Source organism: Eriocheir sinensis, unplaced genomic scaffold, assembly GCF_024679095.1.
Source record: "Eriocheir sinensis breed Jianghai 21 unplaced genomic scaffold, ASM2467909v1 Scaffold65, whole genome shotgun sequence".
Taxonomy (NCBI): Eukaryota; Metazoa; Arthropoda; class Malacostraca; order Decapoda; family Varunidae; genus Eriocheir; species Eriocheir sinensis.
The window spans coordinates 129,694-151,402 of record NW_026111998.1 but is presented as its reverse complement, the minus strand read 5'-3'; the positions used below and the strand labels follow the sequence as shown (position 1 = coordinate 151,402).

General features: G+C 43.3%; 1 protein-coding gene across 1 annotated transcript in view; it reads right to left on the bottom strand.

Annotated features, from left to right (window-relative positions):
- Window positions 1–14,263: 14,263 nt before the first annotated feature.
- The window catches only part of LOC126993650 (uncharacterized), a 32,888-nt gene continuing 25,442 nt past the window's right edge, over window positions 14,264–21,709 (bottom strand). The window contains exons 2-4 of the mRNA XM_050852816.1: window positions 15,195–16,060; window positions 14,637–14,821; window positions 14,264–14,553 (exon numbers count right to left, since the gene is read on the bottom strand). Of these exons, the coding sequence (XP_050708773.1) occupies window positions 14,264–14,553; window positions 14,637–14,821; window positions 15,195–16,060 (1,341 nt within the window). The remainder of the gene's footprint in view (window positions 14,554–14,636; window positions 14,822–15,194; window positions 16,061–21,709) is intronic.

Here is a 21,709-nt window from a genome sequence, read left to right as displayed (position 1 = left end):
TCGGCCAGCGCTCACGAGGCAAAGCGAGCCATCAGGTGTCGGCGCGTTACCCGCCGTTTACCCGCCCCACGATTCATGACTGAGGCCTCGTCTGCGCTCGAAGGCAAAAGTTGCCATACATAACAAAATGATATGTGTAGAGGGCCAGTGTCTCCTTGACAGCAAACTACTCCATCAAACCACCGAAAATGGGAATTTCTGAGATTGATAGAGGATGAGGCTGGGGACTGAGGTTTGAGCACCCCAAAATATATACTATAGGCTACCTAGGATATCTCATACCATACAATTTTCAGTACTTTAAAATAGGTCGGTAGCAAACTTACTAGCATGCATTGTCTTCCCAAGGATGGAGAAGGTGCTGAACAATATTATAAGCTGGGTAGCATGTTTCCAAATAATTAGCTCTCATTAGTACAGTTTAACCATTAACTATCTCCACTTGGCCAACTGAATGTCTGCAAATCGAAGATATTTAGCAGTTATCTGTGATACGTGTATTTTCAGTCATTCTTTTCCTTCCACATTCAGAACTGAATGCATTAAACCGCCTGCTTGGTGGTATTTTCCACACTCAATTAGGAGAAAGGAGCTTTGGGGTGCCAACTCAGTCAATTGCTCCCTCTCCTTTCATTTCAGTCCCTGAAAGTCCAGTTCGTGGTGGGACTGGAATGAGGAAATAGGAAACACAAACCGTGAGTTCAATTGCTGCATGGTGCTCCGGGGTGTATAGATGATTAAAAATGTTGAGATCGGTGCAGGAGGATATTCAAGATCAATTCAGGGGTTGACTAGCATTATTATTTTTTTTTACGTCTCTGCCTGTTGTGAAACTTCTTGAGGGGCCTGGATGGTATTATTTATTCCATCAGCGCAGGCAGAAATTATAGATGACATGGGAGATAAACAACTTGCATTCCTCGAAGAGCTGAAAGGGTTTGGAGACATATAAAGTTTCCTCAATGGATGAAGAGGCTGGCACGAGGATATAAAGTTTTGTTGGTGAAGGGCCGGACGGACTCGACATGTGGAACTAAACTGCATGACTCAGATTCTAACAGGACATTCAGCAAAAATTGGTTTACTAACAGGTGGTGGATGGTGGAATGGTTGGCAGTCACGTGGTGAGGTGCCAATACAGTGTCACTTCAAAAATAGATTAGATAAGTGTGGACAGCGATATTGGTGAGGTTAGATACACGGGAACCTAGGGTCAAAATTTTGCCTTTGAAGCCTACCGGCCTCTGACTCAAACGTTCTTAACATGATCTTATGTTTACTGAACATTCAAACATCAAGGCAGGCTAAAGAGAACATTGTCTAAGTGACTTTAAAAATGTTTCAAAGTTCGACAACGTTAATGTTGCGATTCAATTCTCGGTCCAAGCGTAACAAGAAACAGCGGATGCAAAATAACGAGGAAACGTTTCCGCTCAAATGAATGAAAGCGCTAACAAACGTGTCGTAATGTATGAATGGTATGCCTCAAAACGTCGCCGGAAGCAGAGACTACTTTTTATTTCAAAACAAACTGAACATGTTGAAATAAATGAACATCCTCTATTTGCTCCAGTCCTAACAGAAATAGTGTTAGCTTCAATTGTCGTGTATGATCCTCCTTCAATCATGTAAAATTCATATAGTTTCTATACTACGCATTCTTCTTTTCGTGCCAACTCAGCTGGAGAGGGACTGTGAGTGGAAACAGAACCTTCTTCTTTTAGCATATATTTAATCAAACAATGAATTTAAGTAGATAGTAGCAACAACAAAAAAAAGGCTACGATGGGTTAATTTTGAGGAGTCTGTTGATGTTTACTTCCTTTGTGCTCCTTTGTTCTACTACTACTATACTACTACTACTACTGTACTACTACCTTTACTACTTCTTCTGCTGCTACTACTACTACCCTACTACTGCACCATATACTACTTCTACTGCTACTACTACTATTATACTGCTACCTCCCCACCCCCCGCGGTCAGGATACCTACACACTGGAATAATCAACTTGAACCCGGTGTATCCAGACTCAGCCATTTAACGTGTGTGTGTGTGTGTGAGTGTGTGTGTGCGTGTGCGCGCGCGCGTGTGCTGCTGGTGTGTGTGCGTGTATGTGTGTGTGTTGCTGCCGGCCTGCATTGATATGCAATGAAATGTATATGTGTGTATTGCGCGCGCGGGCATATACTGAAAGAAGAGAGAGAAGGCAGGAGAGAGAGAGAGGGAGGGAGAGAGATAAGCTATGTTCTGCAATCAATACAACGTTGGTATTTATATAAAGCAGCACACACACACACACACACACACACACACACATAATTACCACATCCCTATTATATAACTAAAGCCGCCCCATAAATCTCTTGAGATGGTGTTATACGGTGCAAACTCGAGAATACAGACAAGAATAAACCCCAGCTTTTGACTTTACGACCTGTGCTGACAATCAGCAACCTGTAATTCGCAGGGAAGTTACACAGGAGTCGTGACTGTGAAGTCGGCATGCCTCCCGACCCCGTACCGATCGAAAGGTCAGCTAGAGTTATTGATTGCTGCACTATAGCGTTACTGGGAGCTGGCGGCAGACAAATTTACGCAACAAATCTGACCTATCACGGTTCAGCGGCGGCCTTTGGAAACAGTTGAGTAACGGAAGGTGGTCGTTTTAAACTGAATTGTAAAAAAGAAAAGGCCAACGATGGGCGCTTATAAGGAGTCGACAGAGAAAGAGACGGAAGAAAGATGATGAAAGGAAGAAAACGACACTGCAAAAACCAAGAAGTGTTTGAACAGACAGCTAGAACGGAACGTTAGGCTTCGTGTGGTGCCTTCATTGAATATACATGTCGGTTACGGAAAGGAATATAAATATTAACGGGTGAATATATAGGAAGATAAGACAGTAACCGCAAGCTGAAGACAAGCAAATAGAAAGTGGGGCTGATGAAGATTTATAATAGGAGAAGAAAAAGGTCAATAGATATAGACTTTAGGAAAAATACTTTTTTTTTTTTATTTACAGCCTAATATGCGCCGGTAAACTTCATCCAGAGTGGATCCTGATGGTCGGTCCAAAACTTCTTTCAATGGGTCTGGTAGGTCGGCCCAGCCCGTTCAAAGCTGGGCGTTGTTTATAATTAGCGCCATCTTGCATTTGGCTCATGCTGCCTCAGAGCTCTACATCTTTGATCCTAGAATCTAAGTGGTTGATGGGTGGTCTTCTGGACAGCATGTGGAAGGTTTAAACCGCTCGGCTGAAAAATCCCAGCTTGGTGGCACCAGACTGATTGAACTCCATCCTCCTGGCTGGGGCAATTGCTGACGACTCAGCACCGCCTCCCCAAGGCAGGGCAGACTACAAATGAATATAACGTGAGATCACTTGACTTGTCTGTCAGCTAAGAAAAAGAAAATAAAATAAGGAAAGAAACTTTGTCACTATAACAACAGAAAAGAAGAAAAAAAGAAAAGGTAAAAAAGCAAAAAATAAAAGCAGGTAGAAGACTATCAGTAAAAGAGGAGGAGAGCTGATGAGACGAAGGCAACATTTTAGTAAACTCTCCTGAAAGGTGCAAATTATTCATACAGTACATCATCCTTCTAAAATAGGGATGTGCTACAGAATGAAAACCTGAAGTGTGTTAGCAAAAATGGATGCCATATTTAACATCAGCACCTCAAAATTAGCTGTTAAAAAAAAATCCACAAAACCCTGGAGTCAGCAAAAGTGTGTTGACCACTGATATTATAATCAATAAGGACAGCATATCTCTCTCTCTCTCTCTCTCCTCTCTCTCTCTCTCTCTCTCTCTCTCTCTCTCTCTCTCTCTCTCTCTCTCTCTCTCTCTCTCTCTCTCTCCCTCTCTCTCTCTCTCATCACCATCAGCCTGTAACATTCCCTTACAATCCTCGGTACTCACACAAACGTTTCCATCGTTCATGTCTTGTGCCACTAATTCACAGCCTCTCTACGTCCCTCATTCTTCTGTATCACCCGCATCTGTTGACCCTTCTCTTCAGTGCTATAAGCATTAATTTATATCTCTGTACTCTTTTTAATCAATCTGAAGTCCTCATTCCTATATATGTCTTGAGCAATTGCATTTTTAAGCGGCTCTAATATGTCATCATTATCTTTTTTCTCATACATTGCACAAAAGCTCCTTCTTGATCACGATGCAGTAAATCGCAAATAATCTCTCCATTTCTCTCTGAGCATATGATTTCCATTCAAGAAGCAAGTGAAAGTCTATCCTCCTGTGTTTCAGGTAACACATAGGTCGTAACCAAGAACAACCTGCTGATTATGTTTTGCTTCAAGGCATTTAATGAGAACCTCTCGATATATTACATTTTAAAACCTCCAGCCTTATGTATATTAATTTCCTGTTCGAATAAAAGGGAGTCATCACTTGAAGTGCCCCAAAGGCTGTCTAAAGACCATCACAAATGAACTCAGGAGGCAGCATGAGCCGAAACAAGTCATCCTTGTAGTGTTTTTTTTTGTGTGTTTAAATCCTTTTCTATGAGATGTTCATGATGGTTTGGATGACTACTCCCCCCCATGATGATGTTTGGTGTTGAGGGGCATAAAAGGTGAATGATGTCCTTTTCTAATAATATTCATTTTATTTTGTTTTATATATAATTATATTGTTGTTATTTATTTATTTATTGAATTTAATTTACTTAAATCAATTTTTCTTTTGTGATGTTTTTCTTTTCTTTCATTATTTTCTGCTTTTTCTAATTTTCTTATGATGGTGCTTTTAATATCATCCTTTTTGATGTTCCTTGTACTCGATGAGCCTCTTTCTTTAGAAAAGATTTCTACATGATTTTGGATGTTAGTCAGGGCCGAAAAGGTGGATGATTTGTCTATATATTTCTTTTGTGATGTTGATTCATATTATCATTTTTTGGTGTTCTTTATCTGTATTTTCTTCTTTTATTCTTTTCTAAATTTCACCTTTACTCTGTTGTTGTTTTGTTCTATCCTCTTTCGCCCGGTGTTCTCTCGTATCGCCTTTTCTTGGTGCAATTATTACAGGTACTCTGAGTCTCTTACCCAGAAGAGACTCCACTCGTCCCAACATCAACACCAAACCTTGTCTTCTTGTATTCTTTCTATATCATTCTTATTCCCAGTTGTTGTTTCTGTTCTATCCTCATTTCTTGTTGTTCTCTTCTGTGCCTTTCTTGGTGCTGTGTGCTGGTAGGTAAGTCTCCTTCACCCAGAAAAGACCCACTCATACTCAACACAACACCACGCCTTATGCCTAGATTTTTTGGCTTTTTGTCGTTTTGTGATTTTTTGTTCATTTCCTTAGTTGATGAGATGACACGGTAGTTTCCTTTTATCGATATTTGACAGTTCTGTATTATCGTTTGTTGATCTTTTCTATATCTTCCTTCTTCACTTCTTCTCTTTCACCAACATGCCCACTTCTCCGGTATTGTTTCTGGCCCCTGTCCTCCTTTCTTTGTATTTCTCTTGTATCGCCTTTTTTCTTGGTGCTGTGTGCTGGTACAGGCAAGTTCCTTCACCCCAGAAAGACTAACTCTTCTCTTTTAGCACACACGCCATGCTAGATTTTGTCTTCTCTGATTTTTCTGTTATTGTTTTTTGTAGAGATGACACGATTTGCCTTCAGTTCTTTCCTTACAACGTGTAATGAACGTGTCATTACCAAGATCGTCTGGTTATTGAGATGGTCAGAACTGTCTTTGCTGGCCGCCCGCCCTGGACCCTCAGGATCTCCAGCACCACTCCTTAGGCACCCAGGGGAGCCAGGCGCTCTGCCAGGACTCCTGGGCCCTGCGACGCTCTTGGAAGACCTTGGGCCCCTGACGCTCCCAGCCGCCGGGAGGCAGGAGGGTTGGAGCAAGGCTTTTGCCTCTTAAACCGCCGGAACAGGAATATTAAGTTAATCGAAAATACCGTGAAGGCGCCGATCACAGGTTTATCCCGGATCCGGGATGGCAGAACAGAGGGGCCGAAGGAGCGTGACAGATCATCCTGAAGTGACCTTGGAATGGTTTCGGGGCGGGAATCGTTTGTCCTCTTTCCTTCTTGCTTCCCTTTTGCTTGTTTACCTCTCTCTCTCTCTCTCTCTCTCTCTCTCTCTCTCTCTCTCTCTCTCTCTCTCTCTCTCTCTCTCTCTCTCTCTCTCTCTCTCTCTCTCTCTCTCTCTCTCCCTCATCACCATCAGCCCTGTAACGTTCCCCTGCAGAAGTCCTCGGACTCCACACATTCTCGTTCTTGTCTTATGCCGCTATTCCTCTTCCTTCTTTCACATTTTCTTCTTTCTTTAGTCTCTTCTTCCTATCCTTGCTCCATGTTACTCTTCATGATGTTGACCATACACCTTCTTCCTTCCTTCCTTCCTTCAACCTTTCCTTTCCTTTCCTTTCTATCTCTCTGCCCTTCCTCAGCTCATTTCTGTCCGACGTGTAGGTGAAAAGGAAAAAAAAAAATAAGACGGGCATGGATGATTGAAGAAAGAGGTAGTAAGAGTAAGAAAAAGATAAAAAGTGGAACAAGATGATCAAAGAATAGAATAGGAGGAAATGAAGGAAGACAGAAGAGAAGTTGAGTGTGTGTGTGGAGCGTGAGCAAGGGCGTGGGAGCCAGGCTGTTTTGCTCCCCTCGGCGCTGGTCAGGGCGTGTGAGGCCTGACAGACAGACTGAAGCTCTTAAGGGAAAGGTTTGCCACTGCTTCTTCGTCTCAAATCCGTGACCTCGACTTACCTTACCTCTGGTCTTCGTGTTCTGTTCTTTGTCTTCTTTTTCTCGTCTTTTCCTTTGGTTCTTTGTTCTGGTTCTTGGTTTTCTTTGTCTTATTTTCAACTTCGTTTTCGTTTTCTTTATCTTTTTTGAATTTGTTTTCCTGCTTCGTTTTCTCACTTTTTTCTTTCTTCTTCTTCGTCAGTTCATTTTTTTCTGAATTTTTCTACCACCTTTTGCTCCTCCCCTTATCTTATCTTCCTCCTCTTCCTCCTCCTCCTCCTCCTCCTCTTCCTCCTCTTTTTTATCTCCTTGTTCCTGTTTCTTTTCTGCTCTCAACCTCCTCGTCCTCTTCTACTTTTCCTCCTCTCATCCTTCTCTTCATCCATATCAACTCCTCCTCCTCCTCCTCCTTCTCCTCCTCCTCACTCCCCGTTATAACGTGCTCGTGGGTTGTCTAATACCCTGATGAGCGATCAAACCCCTTATCTCAACCCCATTAAATTGGTAACGCTGCCCCATGAGTCACCTGTAGCTCCCTTCCCCCCTTCCTTCTCCCCTCCCCCTTCCTTCCTTCCTCCCTTCCTTCCTCCTTCCCCCCTCCCCCCATTCTGCTGACAGCCTCCCGGAAGGTCCATCAGGTAAAACCCGCCTCCCCACGCTGCTTGTGATCTCCCACATTGTTCTCCACATATTGTGATTTTGTCTCCCCTTGCCGGGTCCTCCTGCCCCAAATGCCCCTAAAATACCTCCCTCCACTTGTAAGCTTAGCAGCCTTGTATCTCTACCTCCTTCCTCCACTCAAGTATCTCTCACTTACCTTGCCTTACCTTTTCTTTTTTAACAGTGTCTTTGTGCTCTCCACCCCACAACCTCCACCTAACTATCCATCTCTTACATACCTTACCTATTCTCAACAATTAATCTTGTGCTCTCCACCCCTAACCTCCACTAACTATCCGTCTCTTACCTTGCTTCCTTACCTATTTTTAACAGTGTCTTTGTAATCTTCACCCCACAACCTCCACCTTGCCTAAAATTACCTTACCTACCTCTCCTTGCCTTTACCTTACATTATCTTTCTTTACCTGTCTCCACTGGCCTCCACTTGACATCGCTTATCCTAAAGGCGGCTTTGCCCCGTGGCAATTCGTGGCGCGGCAATACAGAGCGCGACGTGCTGCCGGCAACATTTGGTCTGGGTCTGGGTCTGGGAGCTCTTCTCGCGGCAAGTTCTCTGCGGCTGGCTTGTCCGTCTTGTATTGCTGGGCTGACAGCTGGGTAAACAACATCGATGTCGGCGACAATAAAAGCAAGGGACAGATGCAGATGCTATATTAGGCTAATGGACCAAACTCATTGTGGTTTTAAAGATAAGGTAGTAGCCTTTTTGGGGTGTCTGGGATGGAATTATTCCGCTTGCATTTGCTAGTTAATTGAAGGTGGGAATACATTGAATCGCAATCTCAATCACTGAAACCTATAACAGACGTGTCTCGGCACAAATGGACCGTATTGGCTATCCGGCGGCGGCGACTCGAGAACAAGTACTATTTGACTTAACTCGACTCCCTTTTGCTCGGGGCATCATACTACTGGCTGTCGTTTGGAGCCAAATGTCCAAGCGGTACCTGCTGGCCGCGAACACGCAGTCTCCTGAGCAGCCCAAGTATGCAACAACTTAGGAGGTTCGTATTTTTCGCCAGGGCTTTATTTTGCTCTCCAGCAGCTTAAGAATGATTTAACGCTGTTAAATAATTAGTAGTAGCTATTTGACTTCACTGGTCTTAGATAATGTTTACAGACGCCCTTTCGCTGGAAGGGCGTCTTGTAAATCACTTATCTTGAGACAAAATCCACTCTTCTGAATATAACTAACAATTATTTAGCATCAACTTAAATCATTCTTAAGCTTGCTAGGCTAAAATCTATGAGCGAAAAATCTGAAAACACTCTAACTATTTTAGGCCGCTTTCAAAGAAAACTGAAACCACTGTTGTCTTCTCTCAGTGGTCACACCACACACAGACGCAAACAAAGCCTTACCAGCAAAGGGTAAATTCATTTTCTACCATTTGGCCCCAAATGACAGCCAGTATTATTTTTTTCCAGAAATAGAAAAAGAGGAACCGAGTTAAAGATTAAAAATGGATGTCTCTCAATCTCTCGACTTCTTCTAACACCCAAATACCCACACCATAATTAACACGCCATAACCTAATCGTATGACCCCGCATTCTAGATTACTTGATGATTGGAGTGAATTATCATTGTTAGAGCAAAGTTGGCATGATTTTTCTCTTTGAAATAGTTATTTTGAATCTAAAAATACGATCTTGGGATGTAACTTCGGCAGCTCCTCCCACGATAATTGAAAGGTACTTGCTCCCGAGAGCACCCTTGCCAGTCTAGCCGCTAGATCGTCCACGGCTGTATGTGCCGACCAGGAATTGCACCACGTGTAAAGCCGCCTTTACCTTACCTTATCTCTCTTACTTATCTCCCGTTCTCAATGGCGTCCACTTAGTACCTTTCATTGGTCTTTTCTTCTCCTTCCCATCTCCTCCTCCTTCACACTTGCTAGTCCACCGCTGCTTCCACCTACTATTTATTTCCTCCAGAAATTCCACTCGCCATGTATTTCTATTACTTCGCGTCTTCACTACTTACTTCTTTTTTCTTCATCAGTTTCCTTCAACTAATATCCTTTTCCACACTACCTTCCTCCATCTGCTTACCACCACAACAGTCCTCCTCTCATCCTCCTCCTGCCAATACCGTCCAATCCATGCTTCATCCCTCCTCAGTTAACCTCAATATGCCACCAACCTCTTACCCTGCAGAGATCTCATGAACTTCAACCCTACCAATTTCCTGTGCTTTAATCTCTATTACCTCCTCCTCCTCCTCCTCCTCCTCCTCCTCCTTCTCAACCCCCCCACACACAGGTCAGGATACACACTTCCTGCGAAATAATAATCAAGACCCAAATTATGATCGGACTCAGCCATTTAACAATGTGTGTGTTTGTGTGTGATATTAATGTGTGTGTGTGTGTGTGTGTGATAATGTGTGTATGTGCTACCACGACCTACAGTTGATTTGCACAATGAAAATGTATGTTGCGTGAGAGAGAGAGAGAGAGAGAGAGAGAGAGAAGAGAGAGAGAGAGAGAGACGTAGAGAGAGAGAGAGAGAGAGAGGTAGAAACGTAAGCTTATAAACACACACACACACACACACACACACACACACACACACACACACACACACACACACACACACACACACACACACACTGTGCCCAATTAACGCCCTCCATCCGTCTCTCGAGGTGCAGGTGTGTGTTTGATAGAGATTTCAAACAGGTGCCATAGAGGCAGGAAGACAGGCAGAGTAAGATGGACAATAACCCTAGAGCGAGCAATTAGACGGACAGGGTACACACGCACGAACACAACAAAGATCGACGAGAAGGTGCAAAGGAAAGAAAGAAAGGAAGAGGTTATACGGTAAAAAATAGATGAAATGGTACTGATAATAAAGGTTGGTGAAGAAGGAAGATATAGCACACAAACAATATATGACTAACGTAAAACATGTTGAGATGTAATAACAGAAAATCGAAACATCGTTGCTGAAGAAATATTGAATTAATATACGGGTTAAACACTTACGCATAGGTTATATAAGTATCTATATAGAGCTTCGGCGAAAATAAGCTTATTAGGGTGGGCGGTCAAGCTGACAGACATATGGTGGCGATACTAAGGCCCCACATTCCACCCGCGTGATGGACGACGCAGGTTCGAATCCCGCTACCACCTCGGATTTTTCAGTCACCGCCGAGTGGCCCAAAACTACCCACATGCTGTCCTGAAGACCACCCATCAACCCGGACTCTTAGGAAGCCGTTGAGCAGATCAAGAACCAAGTTCCGGGGGAGGGCGCGCAAGCCTAATACAAGATGGCGCCACTAAACGAAAACATCACCTGCGCCAGAACAGGCTGGGCCAGCCGTCGGGCCCCACCTGGAAGAAAGCCTTGGGCCGACCATCCAGGCCCGCCGAAGAGTGCCTACCACGGCGCAATAGGCAGCTAACGTAAAATAAAAAAAAGCTGAGATTGAATAGCGTGTATTCCAAAGAAAACGCATGGCACTGCTATTGGGCGTTGTTATTTATTCTAGTTTTAAAGGGGATCCATATCAAGAATAGGCCGAGGGAGCAGGACCGCCTCTTGTAACACCCACCCGCTTAACAACAGGGGCGCCGAGGGCGCGGGTGGGCTCAATAATGTGGGAAAAACGATGTGCCAGGTGATTTATAGAAGAAAGTTAGATGAGATAACATGAGGAACTAATGGAGGCAGGGAGAAAGGACGAAGAAGGAAAAAGGTCAGTGAAATCAAGACTAATAAAAGACTACGGCTTATATACACAGCTTGAAAAGAAAGATAAATTCTGAAGAATATAACGTTAGGTCACTTTGAATCCATTTGAAATGGCTGTAAAAAGAAAAAGAAGTAAAAGAAAAGGACTTTTTACTAGAAAAAAAGTAAGTAAAAAGTTAAAGTAAAAAGAAGTAAACCCTAGAGTAAAAAACCTAAGGAGAGTTTAAATTGAAAAAAAGTAAAAAAAAAATGTAAAGACTTTATTGCTTATAAATGCATTGAAGAAAAAGTAAAAAAAAAAAAGAGAGAAGAAAAAGAAGAAACACAATAAAAGAAAATAAAAAAAAAATAAGAAAGGCAAGAAAAATTGTCACTAAAAATAAAAAGAAAAAATAAATAAAAGAGGTAGAAAATGTCACCTAACAAAGAAGAAAATAAAAGAAAAAGGCCAACCAGCCCGAGGTGGCCCTTGTCCCTCGATCCTGCAGCAAAGAAGGAGTTTGTGTTGCTTTATTGAATTGGTAATGGCCGACGCGCTCTCTCCTCCTCCTCCCCGTGCCCTTTCCCCAATTACACCACGAACACTCTCTCCCATCCTCTTCCTTCTACCGTAGCTTTTCCTTTCTCTTCCTTCCCTTTCCTCTCCAAAATTGTCTCCCAGATTTGATCACCTTTGTTGACTTTCTTCAACCACAGATTGCTCTATCTTGTTCCCAATCGCGTATCTTCCTCCTCCTCCTGCTCCTCCTCCTCCTCCTCGGTAATGAAAAAATAATACTGACACTGTTCAATTCGATAGTTCATACATCTTGAGTATTGCAGTTTGGTCTCCCTAACCCAGAAAGATAATAGATAAACTCTAGAGGGTGCAGCGTCGAGCTATTAAAATGATACTGAACTGCGAAATAAACCAATAGGAAGACGAACTTAAAGAAATTATTCAGCTTATCAAAGCGCAGGCTAAAGCCCCGTTCACACTGTGCTAACTCTGGTCCACGACAACCAGTGACTTCTGCATTTGACAGGAGTCGGCTCCCACGCTCCGAAATTTTTTTGGGGCGTCTTGGGTGTCGGCTATCACTTGATTGCCGACTGTCTGGGACATTCGGCCAATTAATTGGCAGAATGTCTGCGACATGCTGCCAACTGAATCTTAAGACGAGTCTCAACGATCATTTTTAAATGGTGCCATGTCCACGAACAAACACGAATCTGCCGACCGGGTTGGCCGACAGTCGCCGACGGTCTAATGACCGACAGTCTTCCAGATTGTCTGTCAACTGGTTGGCCGACAGCGCTGGCCGACAGTTGCCAAGAGAGTTGACGACGGTCTTCCTGACGGTCTTCGCGACTGTTATCTTGGCGGCAGCCTTGCCCTTCATTAAAATACCAGAATCGCTCTGTATTCGAGAATGGAAATGTATCGTTCCGTTTTGGTAACCAATGCGGAACGGTATTTTGTTCCGTACGGTATTTTGTTATCTGAATGGTCAAGCAGATAAAATTCAGTATCTTAAAATTGTAGTGAGCGACATTTTCGGTTAAATCTCAAAACCAGCCATCAAATTTATCAAAGGTTCTCCTCAAATACGTGTAAAATGCGGCGTAGCGTCCCTCCCCATCCTCTTGCCTCCACCAGCGGCGTGATGCGGCTGTCACTCGTGCATGCTCGGTATTAGGGATGCCACCACGTTCCCTTTAAATGTGGATCCATTCCGTATTGGAGGTGAGATGTTGCATTCCACATTTTTCTGACTTCAGGGTGTAGCAACCACTGTTGTATCATTCAACTGCACACAAGAGATCGAGAACAAAAAGAATTGCGTGGTATTGCTGTGCGGCTCCCAAGTTTGTGTCAGCGAAGCGTAACTATCCTAGAAGTTGTTATTGTGCTTGTGATTGCAAAATAAAATATAAATTTCTTGATGGCGGAAGTGTGGCCAATATTCCTGAGCCGACGGTTGTCACGAACGTCCTTCATTAAAGCGAAGACTGTCATCGACAGTCCCCATCATTTCTTAGAAGTCGGCAGAGACGGCTTGCACCGACAGAAACAGTAAGAATTTGAAAATGGCCCCAACGGTCGTCACGACTGTCTCAAGACAAGCCAGGACTGTTGACGACGGTCTTGACGACTACCCCCGACCTCCCTCAGACTCAACCGGAAGTGACGGTTGGTCAGACTCTTGCCAACTATCGTGAAAGTTTAGCATGGAATGCTTTTTGCGCTGACCCTCCCGACTCAGACTCCGTCACGACGTTGGCGCAACACGTTCGGCAACAATCTCAAGACTATCTTTCTCTATAATCAATTTTTTTTATTAGAAAACCTATATATGCAAAGCTGTCCATATAATATAGTCTCTGGTGAGAAATAGAAAGTTGAATTTCAGTGTTTGTCTTCATGGAAAAATCTGTACATATAACAATTAAACTATGAGTTCCTGGTGTACATGATCTCATTTATAATGTTTTCAGTAGTTTTTGGCCTTTAGATGAACATCTCACACTCAGAAAGTTTTATTCAACATTAAACAGCTACAAACAACTTATTGTATATTCCATATATTTAGATCATTCTCCCTTCTTACATTTTAGAAAATGCTCACATCAGAACTACTGGAACTAGGAGACGTTTCTCCCACTTAAAACTAGATTATTTTGGGGGAAAGTCAAAAGGTGATTCACATACTTCATTTCTGTGCACCTTGGATTTCTAAATATTTTAGAAAAAAAATCAAGCGCAGCTACCATTTTCTTAACCAGACTGAATTCGTGATGTCCGAGTGTTCTTTCTGTGGAAAAGAAAACGGGTCCATCATGTTGTCACTGTCGTGCAGTGTTGTGCACTGACTGCAGACAAGGCCACACAATGGCACCCACAGCAAAGAGGATTCTCACTCGTCAGTGGACACTTTCCTTGCGCCAGTCTGTTACTTCCATACTACTTGGACGCCTCGCCTCAGGAAGCTACTTCATGTAATCGTGTTCCGATAATGTGCTCTTGATACACGAAAGGTAGTCCTCACTCCTGTAGTAGCACAGTTTCCTGACCTTCCACCACAGACAATAAAGCAGCGCTTACTCACATGGATATTACCTCCTTACATAGCTCCTGTCACTCATTGCCAATGTGCCGTGTCAGACAGATTCACGCACTCGCATGATTCTCCTGTTCATAAACGAAGGAACAGTGAGAGACTTTCCCGATAAATACTCAGAGCCTCTAAGTGTCATGGAGGTTTCTGGGGCGTGGCGGCTCACATCCTCGTACAAGCTGAGAAGGCGGGGTCGCATCAGAGGGTTAGAAGTGACCATCCTGAGGGCTCTCTCACGCTTTTTCAAGACGTAGTCACCAGCGTGGTCTCCCGAGTTTGCTTTGAAATCGAACTCCCGGGCGTCCTGGCCGTCACAGATGAGGGCGGGAACAGCTAAAGCGCCAAAATGAGGCCAAACATACTCTTGGTGTTAAACTCCTGCGTGAGCTGCTCGTGCGTGAAGGGCGGAACTCGGCCAGCAGTGAGCACAGCACGGAAGGAGGAGTAGTAGGTGGCCAGCAGGTGCGTGAGGTTGGTGGATCTCTGTGCGGCAGTGAGACTGCTGAACAACAGGTAGTTCAGGTCCAGGGCAGGCGAAGACCGGCGGCAAAGCTGGAAGTCTACCAACATCACCTCCACGGGCTTGCCTTCGCTATCCTCCCTGCAAGAGCAATCTACTGGTACAAGGCAATGTGTACACACACACACACACACACACACACACACACACACACACACACACACACACACTCTATCAATAAACAACTTTTAAACTTACAAAGAACTCTTACTCATTACAGAGCAGAAAAAACGTCGTTAGCTTAGCTGCAGTGAGTGGGAACAGCTTCCCAGAATACCACAAGCATAAGTTGGGCATGCGGGGTATATGGACTGTACCAACCAGTGGTCATGCATAAACAAGCATTTCCAGAAAACGCGTCCATATCATGCTAAAGAAGAAGCAAAACTGACAGCCGCAAAAGAGCTGCGAACAGGGCCAGACATACATAGTGCAAGCGATGGGAAAACTGTACCTGAATAGCAAGTTGTTGACCCAGCAGTCCCCGTGGCCGATGACGTCAAAGGGTGGGGCGAGATGAGTGAGGGCGGTGAGGAGTGAAGGCCCGCGAGGAGCCAGACTGCTGAACCATTCCTGCATGTCCTTCCGACCTGCTGCTCCTGCCACCTCGCCCGCCGTCTGGAGACTGCCAGAGATGAGTGCCTCGAAGGCACTGTTGGTCTCCTGGGAGTAGTTGCTCATATCCCACGAGAGGAAGTTGAGGGGTGGCGTCTCCCGCGGCTGCCTGGACAGCATCATCACGGAGGCCGCGTGCAGTCTGGCCAGCTCCCGCACCGTCAGGCTGGCGTGAGCCATACTCAGCGGCTTCTTGCGATCATACATTTTAAAGTGCCGTAGCCGCAAGTCCTCCAAGAACAACTGGGAGTCATGGTCCTCCCAGACGTCGTGGAGGCAGCGGGGCACACGTAGGGGCTCCTGACCCGCACTCGTCAGTTCGGAGTTGAGCAGAGGCAGCAAAACCGTGTAGAACTTGCCCTCCTTCAGAAAAACCATATCATCAAAATGGGAGCCGGCGTGGCTGCGCCTCATCTTGAGGACGTAGGAGGCGTGGCGGGTGTGGGTGCCCAGCCGGTACTGGACGCTCACGCTGGTCACCTCCGCCACGTAGTTATCGCCCTTGTTGGTGAAGTCGTGCCGCGACCACGATATCAGGTGGGCTTCGCTCCCCTGGTCGTGCCGCAGTGCCCGTCGAACGCCATCCTCGCTCACCACCGCTACGTGAGCTATCTCCGAACCTCGCCCCGCCCGCAGTCCCTCACCCGACAAGGGGGAAGATCCATGGAGCAACCCCTCCCTGCCAGCGGTTTGCTCGTCCGCCATCTGTGTGGAGAGACTAGAAGATAGCTAGCTACCACACACACACACACTAGGGTGTGGCTAGTGTGTGTGTGTGTGTGTGTGTGTGTGTGAGAGAGAGAGAGAGAGAGACTATTTATTATCAGGAATAGCCTAATAATTAAAATAGTTTCCGTAAATACAACGGAAAAGCTATGATTATACTCAATTGTTTCTTATGGTACAACACTTAAAAATATGAGAGAGAGAGAGAGAGAATTTTGATATATCATTAAAAAAATAATAAATGAGTATAATCAACGCTTATCCCGTTATATCTACAGAAACTATTATTAGGCTATTCTTGAAAATCAGTTCTCTCTCTCTCTCTCTCTCTCTCTCTCTCTCTCTCTCTCTCTCTCTCTCTCTCTCAGGCTATATTATCCAGAAAGTAGGAATGGTAGTAGAGTATGAGCAATTCTGATGCGAAATATTTTTGCTAATGATAAGATATCAAGGCTAACATCGGGCGGGGTAGCTCCGCGCGTACGACAATTGTTGTGATGGTATATATGTGTTTGTGATCCGTGCCGCCGGGCGCCGCAGAGTATATCGTTTGTTCGATGATGTTTACTCATGAGTAAACCGAGCGAAACGCCGGGAAGGCCGAATAACGTAAATACTTATGTAGGGTAAAAAAAAATGTACTCCATTTTAGAGAAAAAAAAAGGTTTGATCAGTTTAGTGAATCAAAAAAAAATAATAAAGATTAGTTCCATACTTTCATTTCTTTCACAGTTTTAATTACTAGTAACAAAAATTGAATGCGGTAGGACCAACTAAAAAATATTACATAAAAACACAAGATGTACATGACAATGTTAAAAAGAAAAAAAATGACCTGATTTCCATTCCAGATTCCTTATTTCGCTGATTTGTATGTAATACCTTTCGTGGGGTAAAATCCACCCGTTGAAAGGGCCATGCAGTGATCACGTAACAACGAAAGAGTTGGGGTCTTCTAGTGATAAAAGGAGAGATGCTACGGTCTACTAGGGCTACCTTGTTGCCACGTATTACCTGCTACGAACTCAAGACACCCTTCTGAATTTTCTATTCGCAATACAGGTAATCGTCTTAGTAAGAAAAACACTTATATAGCATGTACCGTCTCTACTCCTATGTCTGAAAAAAACTACCTACTCCACTACCACTCCAGTCTTTCCTAGCATAGCAAAGGGTTCCCGTGTAAATTTTTACTTCGCCCCGAACTGTCTTCGAACTTACCAAACGTTCGCGTAAATCAAGATGCAGAAGAAGATGCAGGTGAAGCAAGAATGGACTCCCTTGCACTCCACTCTGCAAAATATAAGAAAGGGATTGTATAAATAAATACAGAAGCGATATGGATGACTACGTAAAAAAAAATGTACTTGCATGAGGCTGTTGCTTGTAATAATGTTATATCAGAAACAAGATTACTTTTTTTAAATGTAAATTTTGCATAAGATGCTCTAAGACAAACATACTTGCAATGTGTGCTTTTGCTAACATATGATTTTCAGTATTTGTTACAGAAACTGAGTCTATGACATTATTTTTTCTAATATAAATTACGGCACCATACATTTTGTTTGACCTAAAAAAAAATAGAGGTACCACATGGACTTTTTTTTGTATGATATCAATATTGGCAACCCACATTACCCAAACTTGGTAATTCTCCATTATTTAAGTCAATAAAAGGCACATATGACTACATTTCAAGAAATACATGTAACTGGGCAGGGCTCGTCAGAGTTTTAAAGAACTAAAATTACTCAAGTTAAGAGAAGATTTGAAAAAAAAATCATTTACTATTTAAAATAGAGGCAGTTCCAAAAAGAAGGACGCTGGGGTCAGAATTTTTTAGCTCTATCATTTCTTGAAATGCATTTGACCTAAAAATGATAGACAAAAAAAAAAAAAAAAAAAAAAAAAAAAAAAAAAAAAAAGGGATTTTACCGAGTAAATTTTACGGGATGCCATATTGCGACACTCTATCAGCTTAGTGAGAAGACATGAGGACATACTTCTCTAAATTCCTGTGAAATGAGTGTTGCTTCCAGCTCAAAGACCCTTCTGAGTTTGGCCATCACATTACGGGTAACTGTCTTTGGAAAGGAGTCACAACACGTACTACTGACTTTACTCCTAAGAGGTATCAAAAAGTCATCAGAGAGCCTACTCACAAAAGTTACCTGCCTTCGAACTCCCTTCTATCATGCACACTCATCTTTTTGCCCGGAATCAAGCCAAATCTATTTTTCGTCGAACACAATAAAAAAGGTCGGTCACTAGATAATGTCGAGATCTCATTGGCTTTAACTGTTCTATAAACTTTTGGCCATTAGCCATATAAAATCTCTTAACAATTTCACTTCTTATTTTTTTTCTAACCCCTCTTTATATCTAACGACATTACAGCTGTCACTTGTATTATCAAAGCTGAACACATCACTTAAACTTTTGTTAAAAACTCAATTCTGAATGATTCAGGACTCATACTCCCACTCATTGCGCCCTCAGATATTATTATGCCTGACATTATTTTTTTTTAATAACAATATTCTCTATGCCCTCTCTAGTCTAAATTCTCGCTGGGTTTATGGTCCTTATGCAATTCCTCCCATCATCCATAAAAGTTGTTTTTGTGCAGACGAAATGCCTAGTCAAACTCTATTGTCTCTGCCTATCAAAAATTTCATTCCTTCCTGTTGGCGGCAAGCTTATCTACAACCTGCGCCTAAGAAGGGTAACCTCTATAATCTTTCAAAATAATCCAATAGCTTTACTTTGCTGCTTTTTTTCTGAGTCTCTTAAATAATCCCAAACAGGAAATTTCTGTAAAAGTTATCTTCTTAATTTTTCTGATAATCAGTACCGATTCCCCTAAAGGCCGTTCTTCTGGTGATATTTTTGTCTTCCTATATGATTCTTGGTCATCCTCTCTTTAGCGTTTCAGTGAAACTTTTGCTGATGCCTATGAATACTCGATAACATTTTACAGTCCGGCACAAATATATGCTTTTTTTTAAGGTACGCTCCCACGTACTTTCATCCCTCTATAGTTTCCTTTCTGACATATTTAATGTCTGTTGTTGAAGACGGTCACTTCAGATCACGAACCTATAAAATGGTAATAGGCAAAACCTATGACAGGCTCTTTCAAGATGTGAGTATCAAGACACCCTCAACACCTGATATGATCGCGCTTTTTGGCTTCTTTTCTAGGCCTTTTCTGAAAGAGTGGTGTGTTTAGTTTTTTTTTTTCCATGTTCATTTTGCCCGTGTCTGCTTTTGTCATACAACAAAATAATAAAAAAAATCTGAGAGACATATATAAATAGGGAAATACAACCAGATATTCATATAAAGACGGACACACACACGGACACACACGCACACACACACACACACACACACACACACACACACATATATATATATATATAGATATATATATATATATATATATATATATATATATATAGATATATATATATATATATATATATATATATATATAGACCATCAGTTAAAAGCATCAAAGGTAGCCACAAACAGAGCTGATGGGACACACAGACAGACACCTTCCCATCCTCCGCCCCGCCACCCTGCCGGACACACACACAGGCAAACAGGAGACTCACCCCACTTGATCTTTGAGTCAGGATCAAGATGCACGTCATTCACATATACACGACACACACACATATATACACGAACACGTCCCCTTTACTCCCCCCATGCCATGTTTTGCCTACCTTACACCTCCTTATGCATATCGATTCATCTCCACACCTCACACACCTCTCCTATAAGCTTCACCTTATTCACGCCACCACGCCAAATTCACTCCCTTTACGGCTACGCCCTTCAAATTACCCCCACGCCCCCTTCACCTCCACCACACACCTTATACACGATAATATCTCCTTCCCCCTTCCCCATTATCGTTTCATGTTCCCTACGCGTCATCCCCATCCCTTAATTTAAGACCTCCTCCCCACCTACCAGCACATAATCCTCTCTCCTCTCTTCCAATCCATGTCTCTCTCCCGAAGCGAAACGTGTACACTCGAAATACACAAATAAATAAACGAGGGAGTAAATATAAAACAACAAAACATAGTAAGACTTGGTGTGTGTGTGTGTGTGTGTGTGTGTGTGTGTGTGTGTGTGTGTGTGTGTGTGTGTGTGATAACAATATGGCGCTGCGTTGGGCACACAAAACACACACACACACACACAAAAAAAAAAAAAACTCCGGAATATTTTATCATCCTATCACACTGATTCTACACCTACCTCTTAAGGGAGAACAAAAAAAGAAAAAGACAGACAATATAATCATCCACATGTCTGATTACCGACCATGCCCTTTCTTTATCACTGAGACCAGACTTTGTGATACTCGGTCATTTAAAGGGAGGACGGTGGCCATATAACACGTATGACCATAGAAATCAAATAAAATACCGAGAACGAAATGAGAGTGAAGGCAATAACTGGCAAAAAAAATCGATTAGTACATACTATATAAAAACACAATAGTTATCATAAGGAGGGGGAGGAGGTGGTGTACGCGCAGAATTTTAACAACTAATAATTATGATGCGATTAATGTTCATGATGCTAATATAGATGAAGTAGATAATTAATATGAATCAAACAATAAATCTCTCTCTCTCTCTCTCTCTCTCTCTCTCTCTCTCTCTCTCTCTCTCTCTCTCTCTCTCTCTCTCTCTCTCTCTCTCTCTCTCTCTCTCTCTCTCTCTCTCTCTGTGTGTGTGTGTGTGTGTGTGTGTGTGTGTGTGTGTGAGAGAGAGAGAGAGAGAGAGAGAGAGAGAGAGAGAGAGAGAGAGAGAGAGAGAGAGAGAGAGAGAGAGAGAGAGAGAGAGAGAGAGAGAGAGAATGTCATGCAGATTATAGCGTGTACCTCCACCTTGATTATACACCTTCACTCCGCCATTACCTCAAGGACAACCATGCATAGTGGAGGGGTGTGGAGAGGTGTGGCTTGAGTGTGAAGGGGGAGTGAGCAAACTGGAGGGATGTGGTGATGTAACATGGAGGGGAAAGGTGTGGCATGATTCGTGGTGGTGTGGAAGGATGTGCAGTGCGTAGAGGTGCAACAGAGTGGTAGGGTGGAGTGGGGTGTTGTGGGTAATGGTTGAGACAAGTGTCGGGGTGAGATCAGGTACGGTTGAGGAACAATAGGGGTGTGGTGGTGAGATATGGTGGTGTATAATGAAGGTGTTATGACCCAGTACGATGGAATGTGGTAGAAAATGTGGTGTTGTGGTGAAATGTGTTGTGTGGTGGAATATGGCAGGGGAATGTGGGTATGGTGGCGTGTTGAGTGTGATTGTGTGGTGTGGTGATATAGTGTGGTGGCGTGGTGCCAGGGTAGATAACATAGTAGTCGGCCAGCAAAACACCACCTGACTCCCTTGAGAAACGCGTAAACAAAACAACCTAAAATTAAGATCTATCCTCCACGGCCTCGCCTCACAATGACCGACTCACTGAAATCAGATGATGCGCATAAAATAAAACACCTCAGTCTCTCCTCCCCTAGTTCTTTTTTCACACTGCCTCACTGACTGGGACTGACTACTTGACTGACTGACTGTCTCGTTTAACGGTTAA